This window comes from Chiloscyllium punctatum, chromosome 44 (genome assembly GCF_047496795.1).
Source record: "Chiloscyllium punctatum isolate Juve2018m chromosome 44, sChiPun1.3, whole genome shotgun sequence".
Classification (NCBI taxonomy): Eukaryota; Metazoa; Chordata; class Chondrichthyes; order Orectolobiformes; family Hemiscylliidae; genus Chiloscyllium; species Chiloscyllium punctatum.
This window is the reverse complement of record NC_092782.1, coordinates 14,948,601-14,970,039: the sequence shown is the minus strand read 5'-3', so window position 1 is coordinate 14,970,039 and position 21,439 is coordinate 14,948,601. Positions and strand designations below refer to the sequence as shown.

At 44.2% G+C, this 21,439-nt stretch overlaps 1 protein-coding gene across 1 annotated transcript in view; it reads right to left on the bottom strand.

Annotated features, from left to right (window-relative positions):
• The window catches only part of lrmp (lymphoid-restricted membrane protein), a 165,181-nt gene that overhangs the window by 102,011 nt on the left and 41,731 nt on the right, over positions 1–21,439 (bottom strand). Inside the window, 7 exon segments of the mRNA XM_072562048.1 lie at positions 304–438; positions 3,913–4,015; positions 4,097–4,158; positions 4,241–4,300; positions 10,192–10,282; positions 11,303–11,310; positions 12,245–12,367. Coding sequence (XP_072418149.1) covers positions 304–438; positions 3,913–4,015; positions 4,097–4,158; positions 4,241–4,300; positions 10,192–10,282; positions 11,303–11,310; positions 12,245–12,367 — 582 coding nt within the window.

Sequence of the window (21,439 nt, the reverse complement as noted above, 5' to 3'; positions counted from 1 at the left end):
TCGACATGACTCTTACTTTGAGGAAAAAATCCATTTCTAAATCCAAAAAAGTCAGAACCATTGGGTTTGGTACTGCTCCTGGCTCCCACCCTTGGACCCTGAACTGCACACAGGGGTCCCACAGAGCCCAAGGCCCCAATTATTGGAATCAACGCATCCCACACTCTCACCTACTCCCATTCTCCCTGAGCCTGGGTATCTACAAATGCTGCCAGAAGTGCTCAGTGTTTTGAGCACTTTTCATCTTTACTTCAGGTTTCCAGCATCTGCAGGACTTTGGAACTCTATGGGGGAAAATCTTACCATCTGTGTGGTGATCATTTTGAATTGAACTGCGGCCGCCTCTGTCCCAAGACTTTGTATGAGCATCACGACCTCCTTGTCCAGGGCCTCGTCAAAGGGGTGTTCAGAAGCCCTTGACCATTCGAAACTGTCCACCTTAAAAAAAGAAAGTCGCACAAAACACTGAAAATATTTAGACTTTTATTTCGTAAGTGAAATTCCTGGTACAATTCGATGTTAGTTTTTACATCATAATTCTAACCTAATTTCCTGTACTGAAACCAAACAGTGAAAAAGAGACAAAATTGAAGCTTGCTTGACTCAAGATGGCGGTGTCTCCTTTCAACAGTGTTTAAGACCAGTGCATCCAAACAACTAGTCAGCAACGCCTCAACTCAAAAGCTGTTATAGGCATGCTGACAAAGTTTGATCTTCACATGTTCAAGCAAGTCTGCATATTATACAATTTTAAAATAAATCAACAGAAAATGATCCATGTTTACAGATAGTAGGGGCAGGAAACAAGCTTTCTTTCTGCACCATAACTATATGGAGGAGACCGCTGGCTCTTGTCATAAGGACCATTGGAGGAATTCCCCAACTACATTTAGCACAATCCACAGCTTATTAGGTTTGGCCACTTGTACCAGCATCAGCTACTTGCCCCTATTCCTGCTGACTCAGCCCCAAAGCTCTGTAAAACGATTCCTTTTCAAATATTGACTCAATTTCCTTTAGAAAGTCATATTTGAATCTGTTGCCAACACAGTATTCCAAATCAAGACAAAATTAGAGGCAGCAGCGGCATTGGCATAGCAGATCTCAAGAACATACAAACGTGAGAATTAGGAGCATGAAGTAGGCCATTCAGCCCCTCAAGTGTGCTCTGCCATTCATTAAGATAATGGCTGACCTGCTTGTAACCTCAAATCCACATTCCCACCTATCCCTGATGCAGTTTCACCCCTTCTTAACAAGAATCTACTTAGCTTCACCTTAAAAATGTACAAGGATTTTGCCTTCTCTGAATTCTCAGGGAGAGGATTCCAAAGACTTTAAACTCTCAGAAATATTTCACCACATCCATTTGAAATGGGTGACTGCTGATCTTAAACAGTGACACACATTTCCATATCTCATATACACGGAGACACCATCTCTAAATCTATCCTGCCATGATGTTATAGGATCTTACATGTTTCATTCAAATCACTGCCTACTCTTTGAAACTTCAGTGAATACAAACCTAGCCTGTCCAACCTTTCCTCAATACAATCCCCATCCCAGGTACTGTTCTAGCAAACCTTGCTTGAATTGCATAAGGATACACCTTCAAGTTCCCCTCCAAGGCACTCACCATCCTGACTTGAAAGTTTATCACCATTCCTTCATTGTTGCTGGGTCACAAACCTGGAACACCCTCCCAAGGGCATTGTGGGTCAAGCCACAGTAGGTAGACTAGAGCAACTCAAGAAAACAGCTCCACCACCATCTTCTCAAGGGCAACTAGGGCCAGGCGATAAATGCTGACCCAGCCAGTGACACCCACATCCACAAGTAAATTTTAAAAACGTTCTGTGAAAACACTTATGTCCTTCCAAAATAAGTTGAACAATATTATGCTCTGTATTAGAGATGTGCCCTGACCAAAGCCTTTAATCTAATCGAATCTAATCAGGAGATGGGCATTGCTAGCTGGCGCAGAATTTATTGCCTGTTCCTCCTTGTCCTCGAGAAGGTGGTGGAGAGTTGTTGCTTTGAACTGCTGCAGTCCATGTGCTGTAGGCAGACCTACAACCCTGTTAGGGAGGGAGGGAGCTCCAGGATTTTCACCGAGTGACACTGAAGGAATGGCAACTTACTTCTGACTCAGGATGGTGAGACCCTTGGAGCAGAACTTGCAGGTGGTGGCATTCCCTTGGGTGTGCTACCCTTGTCCTCCTAGATGGAAGTGGTGGGGGGTTTTGGAAGGTACTATCTAACGATCTTGATGAATTTCTGCAGTGCATCTTTTGGACAGTACACACTGCTGCTGAGCGTCAGCGGTGGAGGGAGTGGATGTTTGTGGATGTGGTGCCAATCAAGTGGGCTGCTTTGTCCTGGATGGTGTCAAGCTTCTTCAGTGTTGTTGGAGCTGCACTCATCCAGGCAAGTGGGGAGCATTCCATCATACTCCTGACTTGTTTCTTGTCGATGGTAGACAGGCTTTGTGGAGTCAGGAGGGGAGTTACTCACTGCAACATTCCTATCTTCTGACTTGCTCTTGTAGCCACTTATGTGGCAAGTCCAATTGTTTTTGATCAATGGTAAACCCAAGGATGTTGATAGTGAAGATTCACTGATGGTAATACTTAAATGTCAAGGCAAGGGTGGTCAGATTGTCTCTTATTGGAGATGGCCATTGCTTGGCATTTGCGTGGCAGAAGGTCATTTGTCACTTGTCAGCCCAAATCTGATATTGTGCAGATCTTGTTGCATTTGAGCATGAAGTGCTCCAGTATCAGAGGAGTCTCGAATGATGTTGAGCGTTGCACAATCAGCGAACATCCCCACTTCTGAGCTTATGGTGGAGAAAGGGTCATTGATGAAGCAGCTGAAGATGTTTGGGCCTAGGACAATATTCGGAGGAACTCCTGCAGAGATGCCCTGGAGCGGAGGTGACTGACCTTCAACAGCCACACCCATCTTCCTATGTGGCAGGTATGACTCCAACCAGCAGAACGTTCTCCCTCTAATTCTCATGGATTCCAGTTTTGCTAGGGCTCCTTGCTAACAGTCTGTCAAATGTGGCCTTTCTGTCAAGAGTCATCACCCGCCCCTCATCTCTGGAATTCAGCTCTTTTGACAATATATGACAAGGCTATCATGAATAACTGTACATTTGTATTCCAATCCCTTTGTGATAAACAATAACATTTATTTATCTAATTACACATTGTAACTAATGTCCCTGGGATAGTAATCTAGAACTCCAGGCTAATGTGCTGGGACATTTGACTTGAATTCCAGATTCCATTTTAAATTCAAGGTAATCATGTTGATTGTTGTAAATCAACATCTGGTCACAACATTCAGGAAGGAAATCTGCCATCCTTCCCTGGCCTGGCCTTCATATATCTCCAGCATCACTGCAATGTGGTCAACTCTTCACTGCTCTCTGAAATCATAGAATCGCTACAATGAAGCAGCAAGCCATTTGGCCCATTGAGTCCATGCTAACACTCCAAACAGCATCTCACCCAGAACCACACCTTATCTCTGTAACCCTGCAATCCCCATGGCTCACCCTCCTAACCTACGCATCCCTGAACACTCTGGGCATGGTCAATTAAGCATGGTCAATCCACCTAACCTGCACATCTTTGGACTGTGGGAGGAAACTGGAACATCCTGAGGAAACCCACACAAACACACAGGGGATGTGCAATCTCCATGTAGACAGTTGCCCGAGGCTGGAATCGAATAGGGCCCTGGCGCTGTGAGGGTGCAGTGCTGACCACTGAGCCACTGTGCCACCCCTGGCCAGGTAACTTTCTCAGTTCAAGTGCAAACATGAAAGGCAACAAATGCCAGCCTTGCTAGTGATGCCCAGACCTTGATAAAATTAGAGGAGTTCTTCAATGACCTTACCTCAAGAGCACATTGAGCGTTTAAAAGCTCTGACTGCAAGGAGCTTGGTCCCTTGGTTAGGTCGTGTCCATCTTGGGGCATTCCCGGCAACTTAATGCACTCACTACAAACAGTTAGAGATGCAATATAAACCAGTTGCAGGTATCTCAATGTAATTAAGTGGTTGCTCAGGATCATTACTCACGAAGATAGCTCCTGTTGCATTAGCAGCTGATTTTCTAATTTTGTCTTCTCCGTTCGCAAGGCCTACAAAGGTATTCAAGGCAGGCATTTAGGCATGAGGTTGAGGGATTCTGCTTTTGTTTTGTTATTAGAAATAAGATCTTACCTCTACCACCAAGGAATATTCAACAATGGAATTCTTAAGTTCCTCAATGTGATTTTCCCTCTGTAATGAAAGAGGGCACTGTTAAATTACAACAAATAAACATTTCCATTCCCTATCCAGAAAAATACACAATTGTTCAGAATTAATATTGTCTCTTGCATTGCAAAGATCCCAGCTTTCACTCGGTTCAAGATGTTAACATATTAGTCTTCTTTTTTGTTTGGAAGAGAGAGAGAAATTCATTGTCAAGGCTTTGCTGATTGGTTGAGGTGCTGCCTTGAAGAATGCACCAGAAGACAATTGCCCTCCATGGTTATCACAAACGTTTGAGCATTAGGTAAACCGAGCCTTTTCATACTGCTATGATGCAGCAGCAGCACAAGGAATATTTACCTCGAAAAGGGACTCTCTGTCAACCATACTAATGAGTAAAGCAGTAAAAACAATGACTGCAGATGCTGGAAACCAGATTCTGGATTAGTGGTGCTGGAAGACCACAGCAGTTCAGGCAGCATCCAAGGTGCAGCAAAATTGACGTTTCAGGCAAAAGCCCTTCATCAGGAATAAAGGCAGAGAGCCTGAAGCGTGGAGAGATAAATGAGAGGAGGGTGGGGGGTGGGGAGAAAGTAGCATAGAGTTCAATAGGTGAGTGGGGGAGGGGATGAAGGTGATAGGTCAGGGAGGAGGGTGGAGTGGTTAGGTGGAAAAGATGATAGGCAGGTAGGACAAGTCGTGGGGACAGTGCTGAACTGGAAGTTTGGAACTAGGGGGAGGTGGGGGAAGGGGAAATGAGGAAACTGTTGAAGTCCACATTGATGCCCTGGGGTTGAAGTGTTCCGAGGCGGAAGATGAGGCGTTCTTCCTCCAGGCGCCTGGTGGTGAGGGAGCGGCGGTGAAGGAGGCCCAGGACCTCCATGTCTTCGGCAGAGTGGGAGGGGGAGTTGAAATGTTGGGCCACAGGGCGGTGTGGTTGATTGATGTGGGTGTCCCAGAAATGTTCCCGAAAGCGCTCTGCTAGGAGGTGTCCAGTCTTCCCTCAGAGGACGAACGATCAGTCCTCAGCAAAGGACTCACCTTCATCCCCCTCCATCCACACATCAATGAATTTAATACACGCCGTAAATTCGAACACTTCTTCCTCCGCCTCCGAGCTTACTTTCACAATCAGGACTCCCACCCACCTTCTGAGGACCCCTTCGCCCACCTCCAACATACTGCATCCACCTGGACACACTGCGCTGGCCTATTACCTGCCCTCTACCTCTTCATTTCCAACTGCCGCCGGGACATTAACCGCCTCAACCTGTCTACCCCCCTCCCCCACTCCAACCTCTCACCCTCAACACGCAGCCCTCCACTCCCTCTGCTCCAATCCCGACCTCACCATCAAGCCAGCAGATAAAGGGGGCGCAATGGTAGTCTGGCGCACTGACCTTTACACCGCTGAAGCCAAACGCCAACTCGAGGACACCTCTTCCTACCGCCCCCTTGACCATGACCCACTCTCCCATCACCAAACCATCATCTCCCAGACCATACAGAACCTCATCACCTCAGGAGATCTCCCATCCACAGCTTCCAACTTCATAGTTCGGGAACCCCGCACTGTCCAGTTCTACCTCCTTCCCAAGATCCACAAGCCTGACCACCCTGGCCGACCCATTGTCTCAGCATGCTCCTGCCCCACTGAACTCATCTCTACCTACCTTGACACTGTCCTATCCCCCCTAGTCCAGGAACTCACCACATACGTTGGAGACACCACCCACGCCCTCCACCTCCTCCAAGACTTCAGTTTCCCCGGCCCCCAACACCTCATCTTCACCATGGATATCCAATCCCTCTACACCTCCAAGCCCTCCGTTTTTTCCTCTCCCGACATCCCCAACAGTACCCTTCCACCGACACTCATTCGTTTGGCCGAACTGGTCCTCACCCTTAATTTCTCCTTTGAATCCTCCCAAAGGGGTAGCCATGGGCACACGTATGGGCCCCGGCTATGCCTGTCTCTTTGTTGGCTACGTAGAACAGTCGATCTTCTGTAATTACACTGGCACCATTCCCCACCTCTTCCTCCGCTACATTGATGACTGCATTGGTGCCACTTCGTGCTCCCGCGAGGAGGTTGAGCAATTCATCAACTTCACCAACACATTCCACCCTGACCTTAAATTTACCTGGACCATCTCTGACACCTCTCTCACCTTCCTGGACCTCTCCATTAATGACGACCGACTTGACACTGACATTTTTTACAAACCTACTGACTCCCACAGTTACCTGGATTACACCTCTTCCCACCCTACCTCTTGCTAAAATGCCATCCCGTATTCCCAATTCCTCCGCCTCCACCGTATCTGCTCCCAGGAGGACCAGTTCCACCACAGAACACACCAGATGGCCTCCAACGCATCTCGTCCACATCCCGCACCTCCGCCCTCAGACCCCACCCCTCCAACCGTAACAAGGACAGAACGCCCCTGGTGCTCACCTTCCACCCTACCAACCTTCGCATAAACCAAATCATCCGCCAACATTTCTGCCACCTCCAAATGGACCCCACCACTAGGATATATTTCCCTCCCCACCCCTTTCCACCTTCCGCAAAGACCGTTCCCTCCATGACTAACTGGTCAGGTCCACGCCCCCCTACAACCCACCCTCCCATCCTGGCACCTTTCCCCTGCCACCGCAGGAACTGCAAAACCTGCGCCCACACCTCCTCCCTCACCTCCATCCAAGGCCCTAAAAGGAGCCTTCCACATCCAAAGTTTTACCTGCACACCCACTAATATCATTTATTGCATCCGTTGCTCCCGATGCGGTCTCCTCTACATTGGGGAGATTGGATGCCTCCTAGCAGAATGCTTTAGGGAACATCTCCGGGACACCCGCACCAATTAACCACATTGCCCTATGGCCGAACATTTCAACTCCCCCTCCCACTCTGCCGAGGACATGAGGTCCTGGGCCTCCTTCACCTCCGCTCCCTCACCACTAGACGTCTGGAGGAAGAACGCCTCATCTTCTGCCTTGGAACACTTCAACCCCAGGGCAATGTGGACTTTAACAGTTTCCTCATTTCCCCTTCCCCCACCTCCCCCTAGTTCCAAACTTCCAGCTCAGCACTGTCCCCATGACTTGTCCTACCTGCCTATCTTCTTTTCCACCTATCCACTCCACCCTCCTCCCTGACCTATCACCTTCATCCCCTCCCCCATTCACCTATTGTACTCGATGCTACCTTCTCCCCCACCCCCACCCTCCTCTAGCTTATCTCTCCACGATTCAGGCTCTCTGTCTTTATTCCTGATGAAGGGCTTTTGCCCGAAACATCGATTTTACTGCTCCTCGGATGCTGGCTGAACTGCTGTGCTCTTCCAGCACCACTAATCCATAAGGAGTAATGTGGTCTAGGAATTCAAACGTCAGTGCGCTGCAAGGTACACAAGACCACGATCCAATCACTGCCAGACCGTATCAAACAACATGGTGCAGCCATTCACAAAGGCAAAGGAATCTAATATCTATAAACTCAGCAGTGTTAAATGCTTGTTTTGATTCTGTGATTGGACAGTAGAGTCAAAGAAATGTACAGCATGGAAACAGACGCTTCAGTCCATCTCTTCTATGCCATCCAGATATCCTAACCTAATCTAGTCCCATTTGCCAGCACTTGGCCCATATCCCTCCAAACCCTTCCTATTCATACACCCAAACCAGATATCTTTTAAATGCTGCAGTTGTACCAGCCTCCATCACTTCCTCCAGCAGCTCATGTCATATGCACACCATCCTCTGCACGAAAAAGTTGCCCCTTAGGTCCCTTTTAATTTTTCCCCTTCTCATCCTAAACCTATGCCCTCTAGTTTGGGACTTGCCCCACCCCAGGGAAAAGACTATGTTCATTTACCCTATCTATGCCCCTTATGAATTTATAAACCTCTAGAAGGGCACCTCTCAGCTTCTGACACTCCAGGTAAAACAGCCCCAACCTATTCAGCCTCTCCAGTTAGTAAATTTACAGATGCCACCAAAATTGGAGGTGTAGCGGTCAGCGAAGGAAGTTACCTCCGAGTACAATGGGATCTCGATCAGATGGGCCAACGGGTTGCGGAGTGGCAGATGGAGTTTAAAATTTAGATAAATCTGCACTGCTGCACTTTGGAAAGGCAGAGCAGTGCAGGACTTATACATTTAATGGTAACGTTCTGGGGAATGTTGCTGAACAAAGAGACCTTAGGGTGCAGGCTCATAGTTCCTGGAAAGTGGAATTGCAGGTAAATAGGATAACGGAGGCAGAGTTTGGTATGCTTTCCTTTATTAGTCAGATCATGGAGTATAGGAGCTGGGAGGCCATGTTGCAGCCGTACAGGACATTGGTTAGACCACTTTTGGAATACTGTGTGCAATTAGACAATGGACAATAGGTGCAGGAGTTTGGGAATTCTGGTTTCCCTGCTATAGGAAGGATGTTGTGAAATTTGAAAAAAAAAAAAGAGTTCAAAAAAGATTTACAAGGCTGTTGCCAGGGTTGGAGGGTTTGACATATAGTGGAGAGGCTGAATAGGCTGGGGCTATTTTCTCTGGAGCATTGGAGGCAGAGAGGTGACTTTTTAAAAAGAGGTTTATAAAATCATGAGGGGAATGAATAGGGTGAATAGACAAAGTCTTTTCCCTGGGGTGGGGGGGGAATCCAAAACTGGGGAGCATAGACTTAGGGTGAGAGGGGAAAGATGTAAAAGGAACCTATAGGGCAACTTTCTCATGCAGAGGGTGGTGAGTGTATGGAATGAGTTACCAGAGGCTGGTACAATTACAACATTTAAAAGGCTGGGTTTATGAATAAGAAGGATTTAAGAGGGATAGGGTCCAAATGCTGGCAAACGAGACTAGATTTAACTTAGGATATCTGGTTGATGTGGATGAGTTGGCCCAAAGGGTCTGTTTCCGTGCTGTACAACTTTACTATATAACATTTTGACCAGAATAGATTTGACAGCCAATCAGCTCCCTTGTTGTCATAAAGATCAGCATTGCTCCATTTCAAATTCTTTCATCACTCCCAATGACTATGATTAAAAATAACCATTGCATATCTCTTTGCAGCAATACCTGAACTTCATACTAGCAAGTGGCTGTTCTTTTTAAGACACACTGGCTGAAACCAAGTAGTAGTAGATCAAGGACACACACAACTCCGTTCTCTTGACATTCCTTTTGCAGGCACTTGTGCATCAAAAAGGACAATTTCCCACTTTGGGACCTCCTGTCTGATTTTAATCAATGGCGTCACTGTTTTATCCAAAAGGAAAATAAAATGTAGGACTGCAAATTTTAACAACCTGAGGGAACCTGCCAGAATAAGATCAATCAATATTTTGCTATTCCCATGCCTACCATCTGGTTCGGTATACTATATTGTGTTTCCTTCTGTCTTGTCTAATTATATCTGGATGAGTATGCCAAGGCTTCAGAATGTGCTCGAAGCATTCCATAGAGGACTATATTCCATTAGTGTCCTTGGCTGAATTAGTACCACACACACCAGCCCATCAGGTGCCTTAGCTAATCCAACAACTGGCTTCAAATAACTGATGTAAATGATTCACCCTTATTGGGTTTGGAAGTCTACAGAAAACATTTGCTCAGGGTGACAGGGTGGGAAGAGTGCTTGGGGAGTGTTGGCGATTCAAGACAAACACTTTTGCTGAGTACACCAGGAATTAAACAGGCAAATTTATTCCTGACAAGGTCTGTTTACGAAAACCATGATGAAAATGACCAAATGCATTTAAAGTAAGTCTGGAAAGTGCCGGATGCAAGATAGTTTCAAAAAGCCAGAAGAGCCACCCTGATCTACATGTGACACCTGTGAGATCCAAGAGAGATTGTAGTGCAAGTTTGAAACTAGTTTAGCAAACACTGACAGTGCAAAAAGACATACAGACCTCAAGCAAAGCTGCATCCTTATCATGCACAAGATTGTCAAGATCAGTTAACTGCATCTGAGGGAGGAAAAACAATAGATTAAAAAGGTTTCTCAATGGAAATTGAAAAATGTTTCAGCTCCGGGGCTTTTCTCCACCTGGAGTGTTGGAGGTTGAAGGGTGACCTTATAGAGGCTTTTAAAATCATGAGGGGTGTGGATAGGGTGAATAGATGAGGTCTTTTTCCTAGGGTAGGGGAGCCCAAAACGAGAGCGCATAGATTTAAGGCAAGGAGGGAAAAGTTTTAAAAGGGACCGGAGGGGCAATGTTTTCATGCAGAGGATGGTGCGTGTATGGAATGAGCTGCCAGAGGAAGTGGAGGAGGCTGTACAAATACAACATTTGAAAGGCATCTGGATAGGTACATGAATAGGAAGGGTGCAGCAAGTGCTGACAAATTGAACTAGATCAGTTTAGGATATCGCGTTGGCATGGACGAGTTGGACTGAAGGGATTGTTTGGATGCCGTACAACTTACATTACTTACAGTGTGGAAACGGGCCCTTCAACCCCCAAGTCCACACCAATCCTCCGAAGAGCAACCCACCCATTCCCCTACATTTACCCCTTCGCCTAACATCACGGGCAATTTAGCGTGGCCAATTCACCTAACCTGCACATCTTTAGACTGTGGGAAGAAACCGAAGAAAACCCTCACAGACACAGGGAGAATGTGCAAACTCCACACAGAAGTTGCCTGAGGCGGGAATTGAACCCGGGTCTCTGGCGCTGTGAGGCAGCAGTGCTAACCACCGTGCCGCCCACTCTGAGTCAATGACTCTTTGACAGGCACAATATTAATTCAATTGCCATGTTTAGCTTGAAACCCGCATAAATTACTCTTACTTGTAGTACACTGTTCTAAAATGTACTTCTGATGACCAACCACAGAGAAGTGAAAGTGCCTTTTTTAAGCTTCAAATATCGCATTGATTTTATACAAAATCGAACTTGACTAAAACAATGGGATATGTTTTCCCAGCCAAATAAAAATTGGGAAATTGGCAGAAATGGCTCGGCCAAAATTCCACTAAAGTAATTTACATAATCCCAAAAATGGTACTTCACAAACCCATGCAGCTGAGCAGCAATAGCAACTTGATAGAATTTTGTTATTTCAGCTGAAGATGAATCATCACCAAAAAGAAGTATTTTTTCATCGATTTTTCCGAACCTCCTCACTGCAAATAATCTGATTTAAAGTCTCTTTTTTAACATAGTGACACTCATCTATTTTATAATTCTGTGTACATTAGTTAGGCCAAATTAAAACAAAACTTAACAAGTCCCCATCTAAGAAAGAAAACAGAATTTTGACAAGCCTTCCCTAATTGGCAAAGTTCAATTGTAGTAACTAAGGATTTAAATTAGTGGTGCTGGAAAAGCACAGCAGGTCAGGCAGCATCCGAGGAGCAGGAAAATCGACATCTCTGGCAAAAGCCCCTCATCAGGAATGGAAGCAGGGAGCCTCCGGGGTGGAGAGATAAGTGGGTTTTTTTTTTGATGAGGTGTTGGAGGTCGGGGAAACGGAAGTCTTGGAGGAGGTGGAGGGTGTGGGTGGTGTCTCGAACTTACGTGGGGAGTTCCTGGACTAGGTGGGGGTAGACAGTAACTGCCTGATTTGGAGGAATTGAATCTCGAACAGTGTTAAAGATCACACACAGGAAAAAAAAAGACCCAAGTAAGATTTTCTGTGAACTCATGCTTAAAACTGAGGAAATTGGTTTTGAGGAAGATGATTGATTGTGATCTCGTTGAATGGTGGAACAGCCTTGACAGCTTGAATGGCCTTATCCTGTTTCTCCTCGCTGTTTTCCTGTTCATGCAGTTGAACCACAGCAAGTGGGTAACATCATGATACAGCTCAGTCACACCCCAATCCTGAATTGACTTGAGGAACAGAATAACTGTAACCTGCTCCTATATGGTGGTCAGACTGTATCGAAGCTTGAAAAGAGAAAGTTGATAACATGGATGTGCGTTCAGGCATTGCAGGAGTTCTATTGTCACTTACCAAAAGCTCAGGCTCATCAGTTAAAGGGTCCATGAATGAACATACCTGAAGCTCTGTCTTATCACTGGACAGCACAGCAATCCTGTCGCGAAGTGCCTCTATATCTATGGTAATTCTTAGATTCTGAAGTAAAAGCAAGAACATCATTGAGGATTTGCATCTGACTGAAACAGGATTTTTAAATTATTAATCTGATCACAATTACATTATATCCAATGGCACATGCAACTTTCTCATGGTCTTCACATTGTGATAATGATGGAACACATCCACGTGACAATAAATGCTGAGTCCCTGAGCAGAGTACATTCAAACAGATTACAGTCTAGATCTGCTCCTTTGGTCCCTCGAACCTGCTCTGTTATTTGATAAGATTACAGCTGATGTTTGCTTCAAAACGTCACAAACCCATCTACTCCTGTTAACCTTCAATACCCTGATCTAGTGAAAGTCTAGCTCAGTCTCTAAAATATTCCATAACCCCACGTCTACTGCCTTCTGCAGCAGCGATTTCCCTATCACCCAAACTTCAAAATATTTCTCTCATCTCTGGCCCCAGTTATAAAACAATGTCGAGTTCTGGACTCACCCACATGAAGAACCATCCTTTCCAATCCATCTTGTATAAAATCATGAATGATCTTGACATCTCAAACAACTCACCACCTACTCTAAACTCCAGTGGAAACCAGCCTAGCTTTTTGAAACCATCAGTTATTTAATAGGATTTAATTTTAAAGGGTAGACAGTTAAATCTTATTTTTAGGGATGAGAAGTGTAAACACAGTCTCTTCAAGTAATTGGGGCTGCTATAGCTTGCGCATTTCATTTGGGGTTAATAGTTAATCTAGTTTAAGACAGTTCCTGAGGCAGCTGAGGCAGAGTGTGAAAAAAAAACAGGTCTCTGTGCAACCAGATCTGTGTCCTGCCACTCCCTCACCAAATGTCTTGGTTGGGTTTGCCTGCTCTCCAGGTTAGCTCTGCTGTTTTCCACTGTTAATACCTACTATTAGCATGCCCATTTCGGCACTCATATCTTTTCTGCACTACTATCACTTCCTTTGCCTTTTATCCTAGAAACACTCTTCATTTGTTCTTAACCCTTCTCCTCCCCGACCCCCGTCAACAGCTTAAAAACCATTGTTCTCCAATTCTTCCCAAGGGACATTAATATCAAACTCTAAATGTTTCTTTCTTCACCAGATGCTACCAGACCTACTGAGTTTCGCCAGTGCTTTGTTTTCATTTCAGATTTCCAGCCTTTGAAGTACTTTACTTTTAATGCAGGAAAATTTATGCTGGGGTTGGGGTGTGATGCTAGAACCACTTGTGAACATATTAGCATGCCTTCTTGTGTTAGCTGTATACTTTCAAGCAATTGTGCACATTCACCTTTGAGTTCTCTGACCATTTTAAAAAAGGCTGATAATTTGTACTGAGCTAATTTTAATTGTTTATATGTGAAACCAATTTGCAGGTTTTATATCTGCATTTGAAGTACGTGCTTCTCTTTTTGTTTTGCAGCTAAGCTTCTCGATCTACTTGACAAACCAGTGATTACTCCAGAGATAGTGGGTACCAGCTTCCATCTGAAGTGCACTTTTATGAAATCTGCTTTGAACAGTATTGTAGCATACGTGGTGATATGGTCACGGGTTTCTCCACTTAACATGGAGCAAGAGGTAAAGAGGGACACAACCAGTCAACTGTTCTCATTTTTGGAGATGGATGGGATGACTTTAAACCTGGGAGATATGGTAATAATTTACAGGTCTCTTAAAATGAAGGTCCAGCATTCAGTTTAGGGGGGTATATAAACAGAAAGGGTTTAGAGGGATATGGGTCAGGTGCTGACAGCTGGGACTAGATTGGGTTGGGATATCTGGTCAGCATGGACAATTGGACCGAAGGGTCTTTTTCCGTGCTGTACATCTCTATGAGTCTATCTTCAGAACTCAACCTGCTCAATTCAGGCTCAATCTAGTAAACCATCTCCTAAATATATCCACATATTTCCATAAATAAGACGGCCAAACCTAAAACACATTATTCGAGATATGGTCTCATCAACATTATATGAAACTGAAGAACATCCTTACTGTTATGTTCAATTCTGCTCATCACATAGGATAGATAATTCCCTTTATACTTGCATATTAACCTTTTGAGACTTGAGCACTGGAGCACCAGATCCTTCTGCACTTTGGTATTCTGCCATTCTCCTTCATTCAGAAAACACATTACATTACTCTACATGCCAAAGTGAACAATTTCATTCGTTCCTCCATTATACTCCATCTGTCAGATTTTTGCCCACTCTTTCAATCTACCTACATTGGTCTGCAACCTCTCTTTTTGCTTCATTTGCAAATTTAGTGACTGTATCTTCAGTGCCCTCATTGATATAAATTGTAAAACGTTGAGGTTCCACTACAAACCCTTGCAGGACCACACCCATCACTTACCAATTAGAAAGAGAGCTATTGTCTTTGCTGACTAGTCAATCTTCCATCCATGCTCATTCATTATTCCCTTGCTCCATGTGCTGCTACTTTACATAATAATGGTGAGAATCTAGTCATAAGCCTTATGGAAATCAAAGTAGATTTGTTAATGGGTTCCCCATTATGCATAGCACATGTTACTCCATGAAAGAAGTCTAATAAACTGGGGAAGCATGATTTCCCTTACAAATCCAGCTGGCTTTGCCCAACTAGAGGGTCTTGCTAAATGCCTAGCTAATTGAGCCTTAATAACTGATACTAATACTTTCCCAATGACTGATGTCCAGCTCACTGACACATATTTTACAGTCTCTTCTTGAACAGAAAATAAAAAGTTATTTTCACTACTTTCCATGCTGATGAAACCTTTTCCAAATCTAGGGAAAATGTGAAAATTAGCACCACTGTATCTACAACCTCAGTGGCCAATTCTCTGGACCCAGAGTCAAGTCCAGTCCATAGCGCCATCGGATTTCTTGTGTCACTTCTTTAGTCATCGTAATTTCACCAGGTTCCTCGGTCACTTCCATCTCCTAATTTACAGCTAGCACTAGAATGTGGTTGCATTCCTTACTGTAAGGCAAAAGCAAAATATTTGTCCATCTCATCCATTTCTTTGTTATCTGCTATTAACTCCGTTTTCTCACTCTATGACCAACACCCACTTTACTCACCCTTTTCCTTTCGAAAAACCCTGTAGAAACACTTGCAATCCAAGTAAACCTTTTCTAGCCAACTCCCTCTCATACTCTAATTTCGCAATTCTAATTAACATTTTTATCATTATCTGCTGCTTTTTATATCCTGACCTGCCAATTGTCTTTTTATAATTATGCAACTTTCCCTCAACCTTGAAACTTCCCTTAAAATGTTTTTAAAACAAGGTTAACCACATATGGTGGAACCTACTCCATAGTAACATACATTTTTTGAACAGTTGGAATTATCCGTGTAAACACGCACCACTGCTTTTCTGTTTATTAATAGAATATCCAACTCCTTCACCCAGTTCAGCTTTCATGCCAACTTAGTTGTTCCCTTATGTAAGTTTAAGATACTAGTCTTAGAGCACTCAGGGTAGGATCCGAGGCATTGCACTTGAAGATGGACAATACTGAGGGTAAGGGCAATGAGCAAGGATTGGGTTAGGACATGGCCTGCACACAGTATTCAACACTTAGAAGCAACCAGTGACAGAATATGGAATCACTAATGATCCCACATGTCTCTGCAGGGAAAGGTTCAGTTGATGTAATCAGCTTTTGAAGGTCATTTAAGACTGGGAGATGCTCAATGGGTAATTCAAACCCACTCTCTCTCTCTCTCAATAGACAGTGATCTGTTGAGAGAAGCTGCACATAATGCTGTCTGGTCACAACTTCCTCAGTGGTAACACAGCTGCCTCAGTGCCAGGGACCTGGGTTCAATTCCAACCTCGGGTGACTGTCTGTGTGGAATTTGCACGATCCCCCCCCCCGTGGGTTTCCTCCTGCAAATCAAAGATGTGCAGCTATGGTGGATTGGCCATGCTACATTGTTCTGTATTGACCAGAGATATGCAAGGATCTCCAAATTCATCTAGCATGGCAAGGGCAGCAACTATGAACACAGCCACCTGCAAAATCCCCAGATTTCAACATCTCATTTTACATTTGAAATGAAGCCAAATTTTACATTTGCAAAAGTTGACCTTCCAGTTAAACCACCACTTCAATACCTTCCAAACAAAACAGACTGTCCTTTCAAAGCACCACAAGACGTTGGGATGAATGAGCAGTTTAGTAAGTTAATCACTATCCAACCATCTCTGGCAACTGATTTCAAATTCACCCAAAAATATATATTTTTTTTTAATCAGTTTCTGGAATGCAGGCGTTGCTAGCAAGTCTGGTATTTAGTGTACATCTATGTTCCCTTGGGAACACCAAAACACATCCAAGTCACAATGGGTTTTTATTAATTCCTTCATGGGATCTGGACAGACTAACATTTAGTGCCTATTCCCAATTGCCTAGAGGGCAGTCAACAACATTGCTGTGGGTCAGGGGTATCGTGTGGTCCAGACCTGCTAAGGATGGTAGATTTCCTTCCATGAAGGACATTAGTGAAACAGATGGATTTTTCTGGACAATCAGCAATGGCTTAATGGTCATTAGACTCTTCAATATTTTTTTAAAAAAGGAATCAAGTCAAATTCCATGGTGTGATTTGAACCCAGAACATTGTCAGGGTCACCAGATTAATAGTCTAGTGATAATACCACTATGCCATCACTTCCCCTTAGTGCAAGTTTGGGGATGGAAATTGAGCTGATGGCTTTCCCCTGCATTTGTTAACCTTACCAGTCTAGCCACTGAGTGCTGTGAGTTTTGAGGCTGTTGCTTATTTTCATGGTTGCAATGAAAACATTTCCTCCTCCTAGCCACTGGTCTTCAATCTAATTCTGCCAAACTGGTCATCAGCAGAAATTAAGTCAAAGGTTAAACTTATTTCAGATTACGGAGAAATTTGAGCCACCGAATATTTGAATATGACTGCAAGTGCATGTTGTTTGAGACAATGGCTTTGAAGAAGTTAATGTTAGAGAGACTGCATAAGGCTCTGCCTAATCTGATGTCATACCATTCTGGGTGGAGAATTGAGGAGCTCAGCTTGAGATTCGGCCATATTGTCCTAAGCTCCTAATTCTCTTAGCAAATATATCTAACTTGCCAATGTCACTTGCGCCTGTTACCATCATGCAATAATTTGTATAGTCTTATAGACAAGGCATTTTTTTGAAAAGATTCACTCGTGATATATCCTTTATCACTTAACAAAATAGGCCATTAGACTCATTATAGAAAAGGTGGGTTATTTTTTTTAAGAGACATATTTATTCATGGGGTTTGGGCATTACTGTCTAGGCCAGGATTTAATGATCAGCCCTAGCTGCCCAAAGGGCAAATTAAGAGTCAAACAGAGATGCTGCGATTGGCTGAGTTTTCCCCAACATTCTTGTTGTTTAAGAGTTAACCACATTGCTGTAGGTCTGCGAGCACAGATAAGGGTGAAAGATTTCCTTCCCTAAAGGAAATGAACTATATTAGCTTTTATGACACTTGAATATCAGTATGCTAGTTGTTTTTCTTTTAAATTCTAGATTTTATCTTCGTAAATTGAAGGCAGATTCCACTATCTGACATGGTGGGATTTGAACTGATGACCCAACATTAATGTAGGTTCTGGATTACTAGCCCAGTGACATTACCACTATGCCACTGCTGTGTAGGAATAGCATTAAACCCCAAACTCTAGCTGGTAGCATAATAAAAGTCAAGACATAGTTCAAATCTCCAAAAACCATGAAGTATCACTTTCTGAAACCAACCTGTAGGCAGTCAATCCATATAATGTTTCACTTTGGAAATAGAACCAGTCTGACTCAAGATTGGGATACAGACAGACTCTAACCTCACACCTTTAATGCATTGTCTGAGTTGAGATGTCACTTCTTTTAAAAAAAAACTTTAAAGTTATTTCAGGAATGTGACTTAAAAGTAGTTCTGGGATTTACATATTAATGAATCGAAACATGCAACCCATTCTAAAAATGAAAGACAATCTAGACTTGATATATATATCATTTTACTTGCATGACACTGTAATCATTTGCTATAAATTCTGTGTCATATGGTCTTATACTTCACAACCATCTGAAGGAGCAGTGCTCTGAAAGCTAGTGCTTCCAAATAAACCTGTTGGACTATAACCTGGTGTTGTGTGATTTTTAAACTTTGTCCACTCGAGTACAATACCAGCACTTCCACATTCTGAAATCACGGCTGGCTTGAAATGTTAACTCTATTTCTCTTTTTAAGGATGGTGATAGACCTGTTGGGTTTTCCCAGCATTTCATTTTTGTATTAGCTGGTAGTGGCTGGTTCCATCAACAAAATCTCAATGTGTGTGCCCCGACTTGAAGTATAGAATCATACAGCACTGAAACAGATTCTTCGGTCCAACCAGTTCATGCCAACCATAATCCAAACTAAACTAGTATCACCTGCCTACGCTTGGCCCATATCCTTCCAAACACTACTTATTTGTGCACTTATCCAAATGTCTTTGAAACGTTGTAACTGTACCTGCATCTCCCACTTTCTCTGGAAGTTCATTCCACACACTAACCACACTCTTTATAAAAAAAAATTCCCCTCATGACTTTAAATCTTTCTCCTCTTACCTTGAAAATATGCCCCCTTATCTTGAAAACCCCCATCCCAAAGATACCTGCCAGTCACCTTATCTATACCCCTCATGATTTCATAATCCTCAATAACCTCATCCCTCAACCACCAATGCGCCAATGAGAAGTGTCCCAGCCTATCCCTCTAACTCAAAACTTCCATTCCCAGTAACATCCTGCAAATCTCTTCTGAACCCTCTTCAGCTTAACAATATCTTTCTTAAAACAGGGCGATCAAAATTGGACACAGTCCTCCAGGAGAAACCTCAATGTCCTGTACAACCTCAACACAACATCTCCACACCTATACTCAAAAGGAGTGAGTAATGAAGGAAAGTGTACTAAATGCCTTCTTAACCACCCTGCTTTCTACCAACTGGAGTGTTCAGCATGTGCTTGAAGTGATCCTTTTGACTGCCTAAAATCTCTGTTGATACTGAGTCAACTAAACTGGTTTCCGAGCAGTTAAACTGGAAGGAGACTTTAATTATAGTGCTATATCTTTGTGGTTTTTATTGTCACATATGGATGGGTTTGAAAATGGCAGTATTATACCATTGTCTATGTACAATAAAAAAAAAGTGTATACCTTAAATAAAACTTCTTCTGACTTGTTATCCAGACAATTATGTTTAAATGGCACATACTGCTTAAAACTCCAGCAACAAGTATCGATTTGAAAATTTATCCCCGAACAAAATATTTAGAAAGATTGCCAAAGAGCTTGCCCATTTTGCACCTTGTGCTTCTTAGGCAGCCCACAGGCATGAGGTGGACATGAAGTTGAAATCAGAGCAACGAGGTAAAAACAATGACTGCAGATGCTGGAAACCAGATTCTGGATTAGTGGTGCTGGAAGAGCACAGCAGTTCAGGCAGCATCCAAGTAGCTTCGAAATCAACATTTCGGGCAAAAGCCCTTCATCAGGAATAAAGGCAGTGAGGTGGGGGGAGCGTGGACCTGACCAGGTAGTCATGGAGGGAATGGTCTTTGCGGAAGGCGGGAAGGAGTGGGGAGGGAAATAGATCCCTGGTGGTGGGCTCTGTTTGGAGGTGGCAGAAATGTCGGCGGATGATTTGGTTTATGCAAAGGTTGGTAGGGTGAAAGGTGAGCACCAGGGGGGGTTCTGTCCTTGTTACGGTTGGAGGGGTGGGGTCTTAGGGCGGAGGTGCAGGATGTGGACGAGGTGGGTTGGAGGGCATCTTTAATCACGTGGGAAAGGAAACGGCGGTCTCTAAAGAAGGAGGCCATCTGGTGTGTTCTGTGGTGGAACTGGTCCTCCTGGGAGCAGATACGGGTCAAGCATCTTAGCCAACTTGGGGTCAGCATGGGTTGTTCTGGGCTTGTGACCAACCAAACTAGATAGAGGTGGTTAATTTTGGAAGGCATAAACTCATAATGAAACTTTATCAGGAATGTAGAGGCACTGGGGGAGAGTGCACCCAACCTCCAAACAAGCGATCTACCTCTGAGCAGTGACCCCCACCCTGCATGCAGCAGGGTTTTGTAAATCATTGAAGACCTATGTAGCCATCCATGGACTTGTTCTGATTTCAAATTCTGGCACCTTCCCCTGCCACCGCAGGAACTGCAAAAACTGCACCCACACCTCCTCCCTCACCTCCATCCAAGGCCCTAAAGGAGCCTTCCACATCCAAAGTTTTACCTGCACATCCATCATCAATATCATTTATTGTATCCGTTGCTCCCGATGTGGTCTCCTCTACATTGAGAGACTGGACGCCTCCTAGCAGAGTGCTTTAGGGAACATCTCTGGGACATCCGCACCAAATCAACCACACCACCCTGTGGCCCAACATTTCAACTCCCCCTCCCACTCTGCCAAGGACATGGAGGTCCTGGGCCTCCTTCACCACTGCTCCCTCACCAGACGCCTGGAGGAAGAACGCCTCATCTTCTGCTTCGGAACACTTCAATCCCAGGGCATCAATGTGGACTTCAACAGTTTCCTCATTTCCCCTTCTCTCACCTCACCCCAATTCCAAACTTCCAGCTCAGCACTGTCCCCATGACTTGTCCTACCTGCCTATCTTCTTTTCCACCTATTCACTCCACCCTCCTCTCTGAGCTATCACCTTCATCCCACCCCCACTCACCTATTGTACTCTATGCTACTTTCTCCCCATCCGACCCTCCTCTCATTTATCTCTCCACCCTTCAGGCACTCTGCCTCTATTCCTGATGAAGGGCTTTTGCCTGTAACGTTGACTTTCCTGCTCTTCAGATGCTGCCTGAACTGCTGTGCTTTTCCAGCACCACTCTAACCCAGAATCTGGCTTCCAGCATCTGCAGTCATTGTTTTTACCTAAGATGCTTGACCTCCTTATGGAGGTTGTGAGAACATCCAAAGAGTTCCATGCAGAACCAGGTTCTGAGTATGGAGCAATTGTTTCAGGATTCCTGTATGAGGAGAGTGGAATGCCATTGACCAGCCAGTAGAGC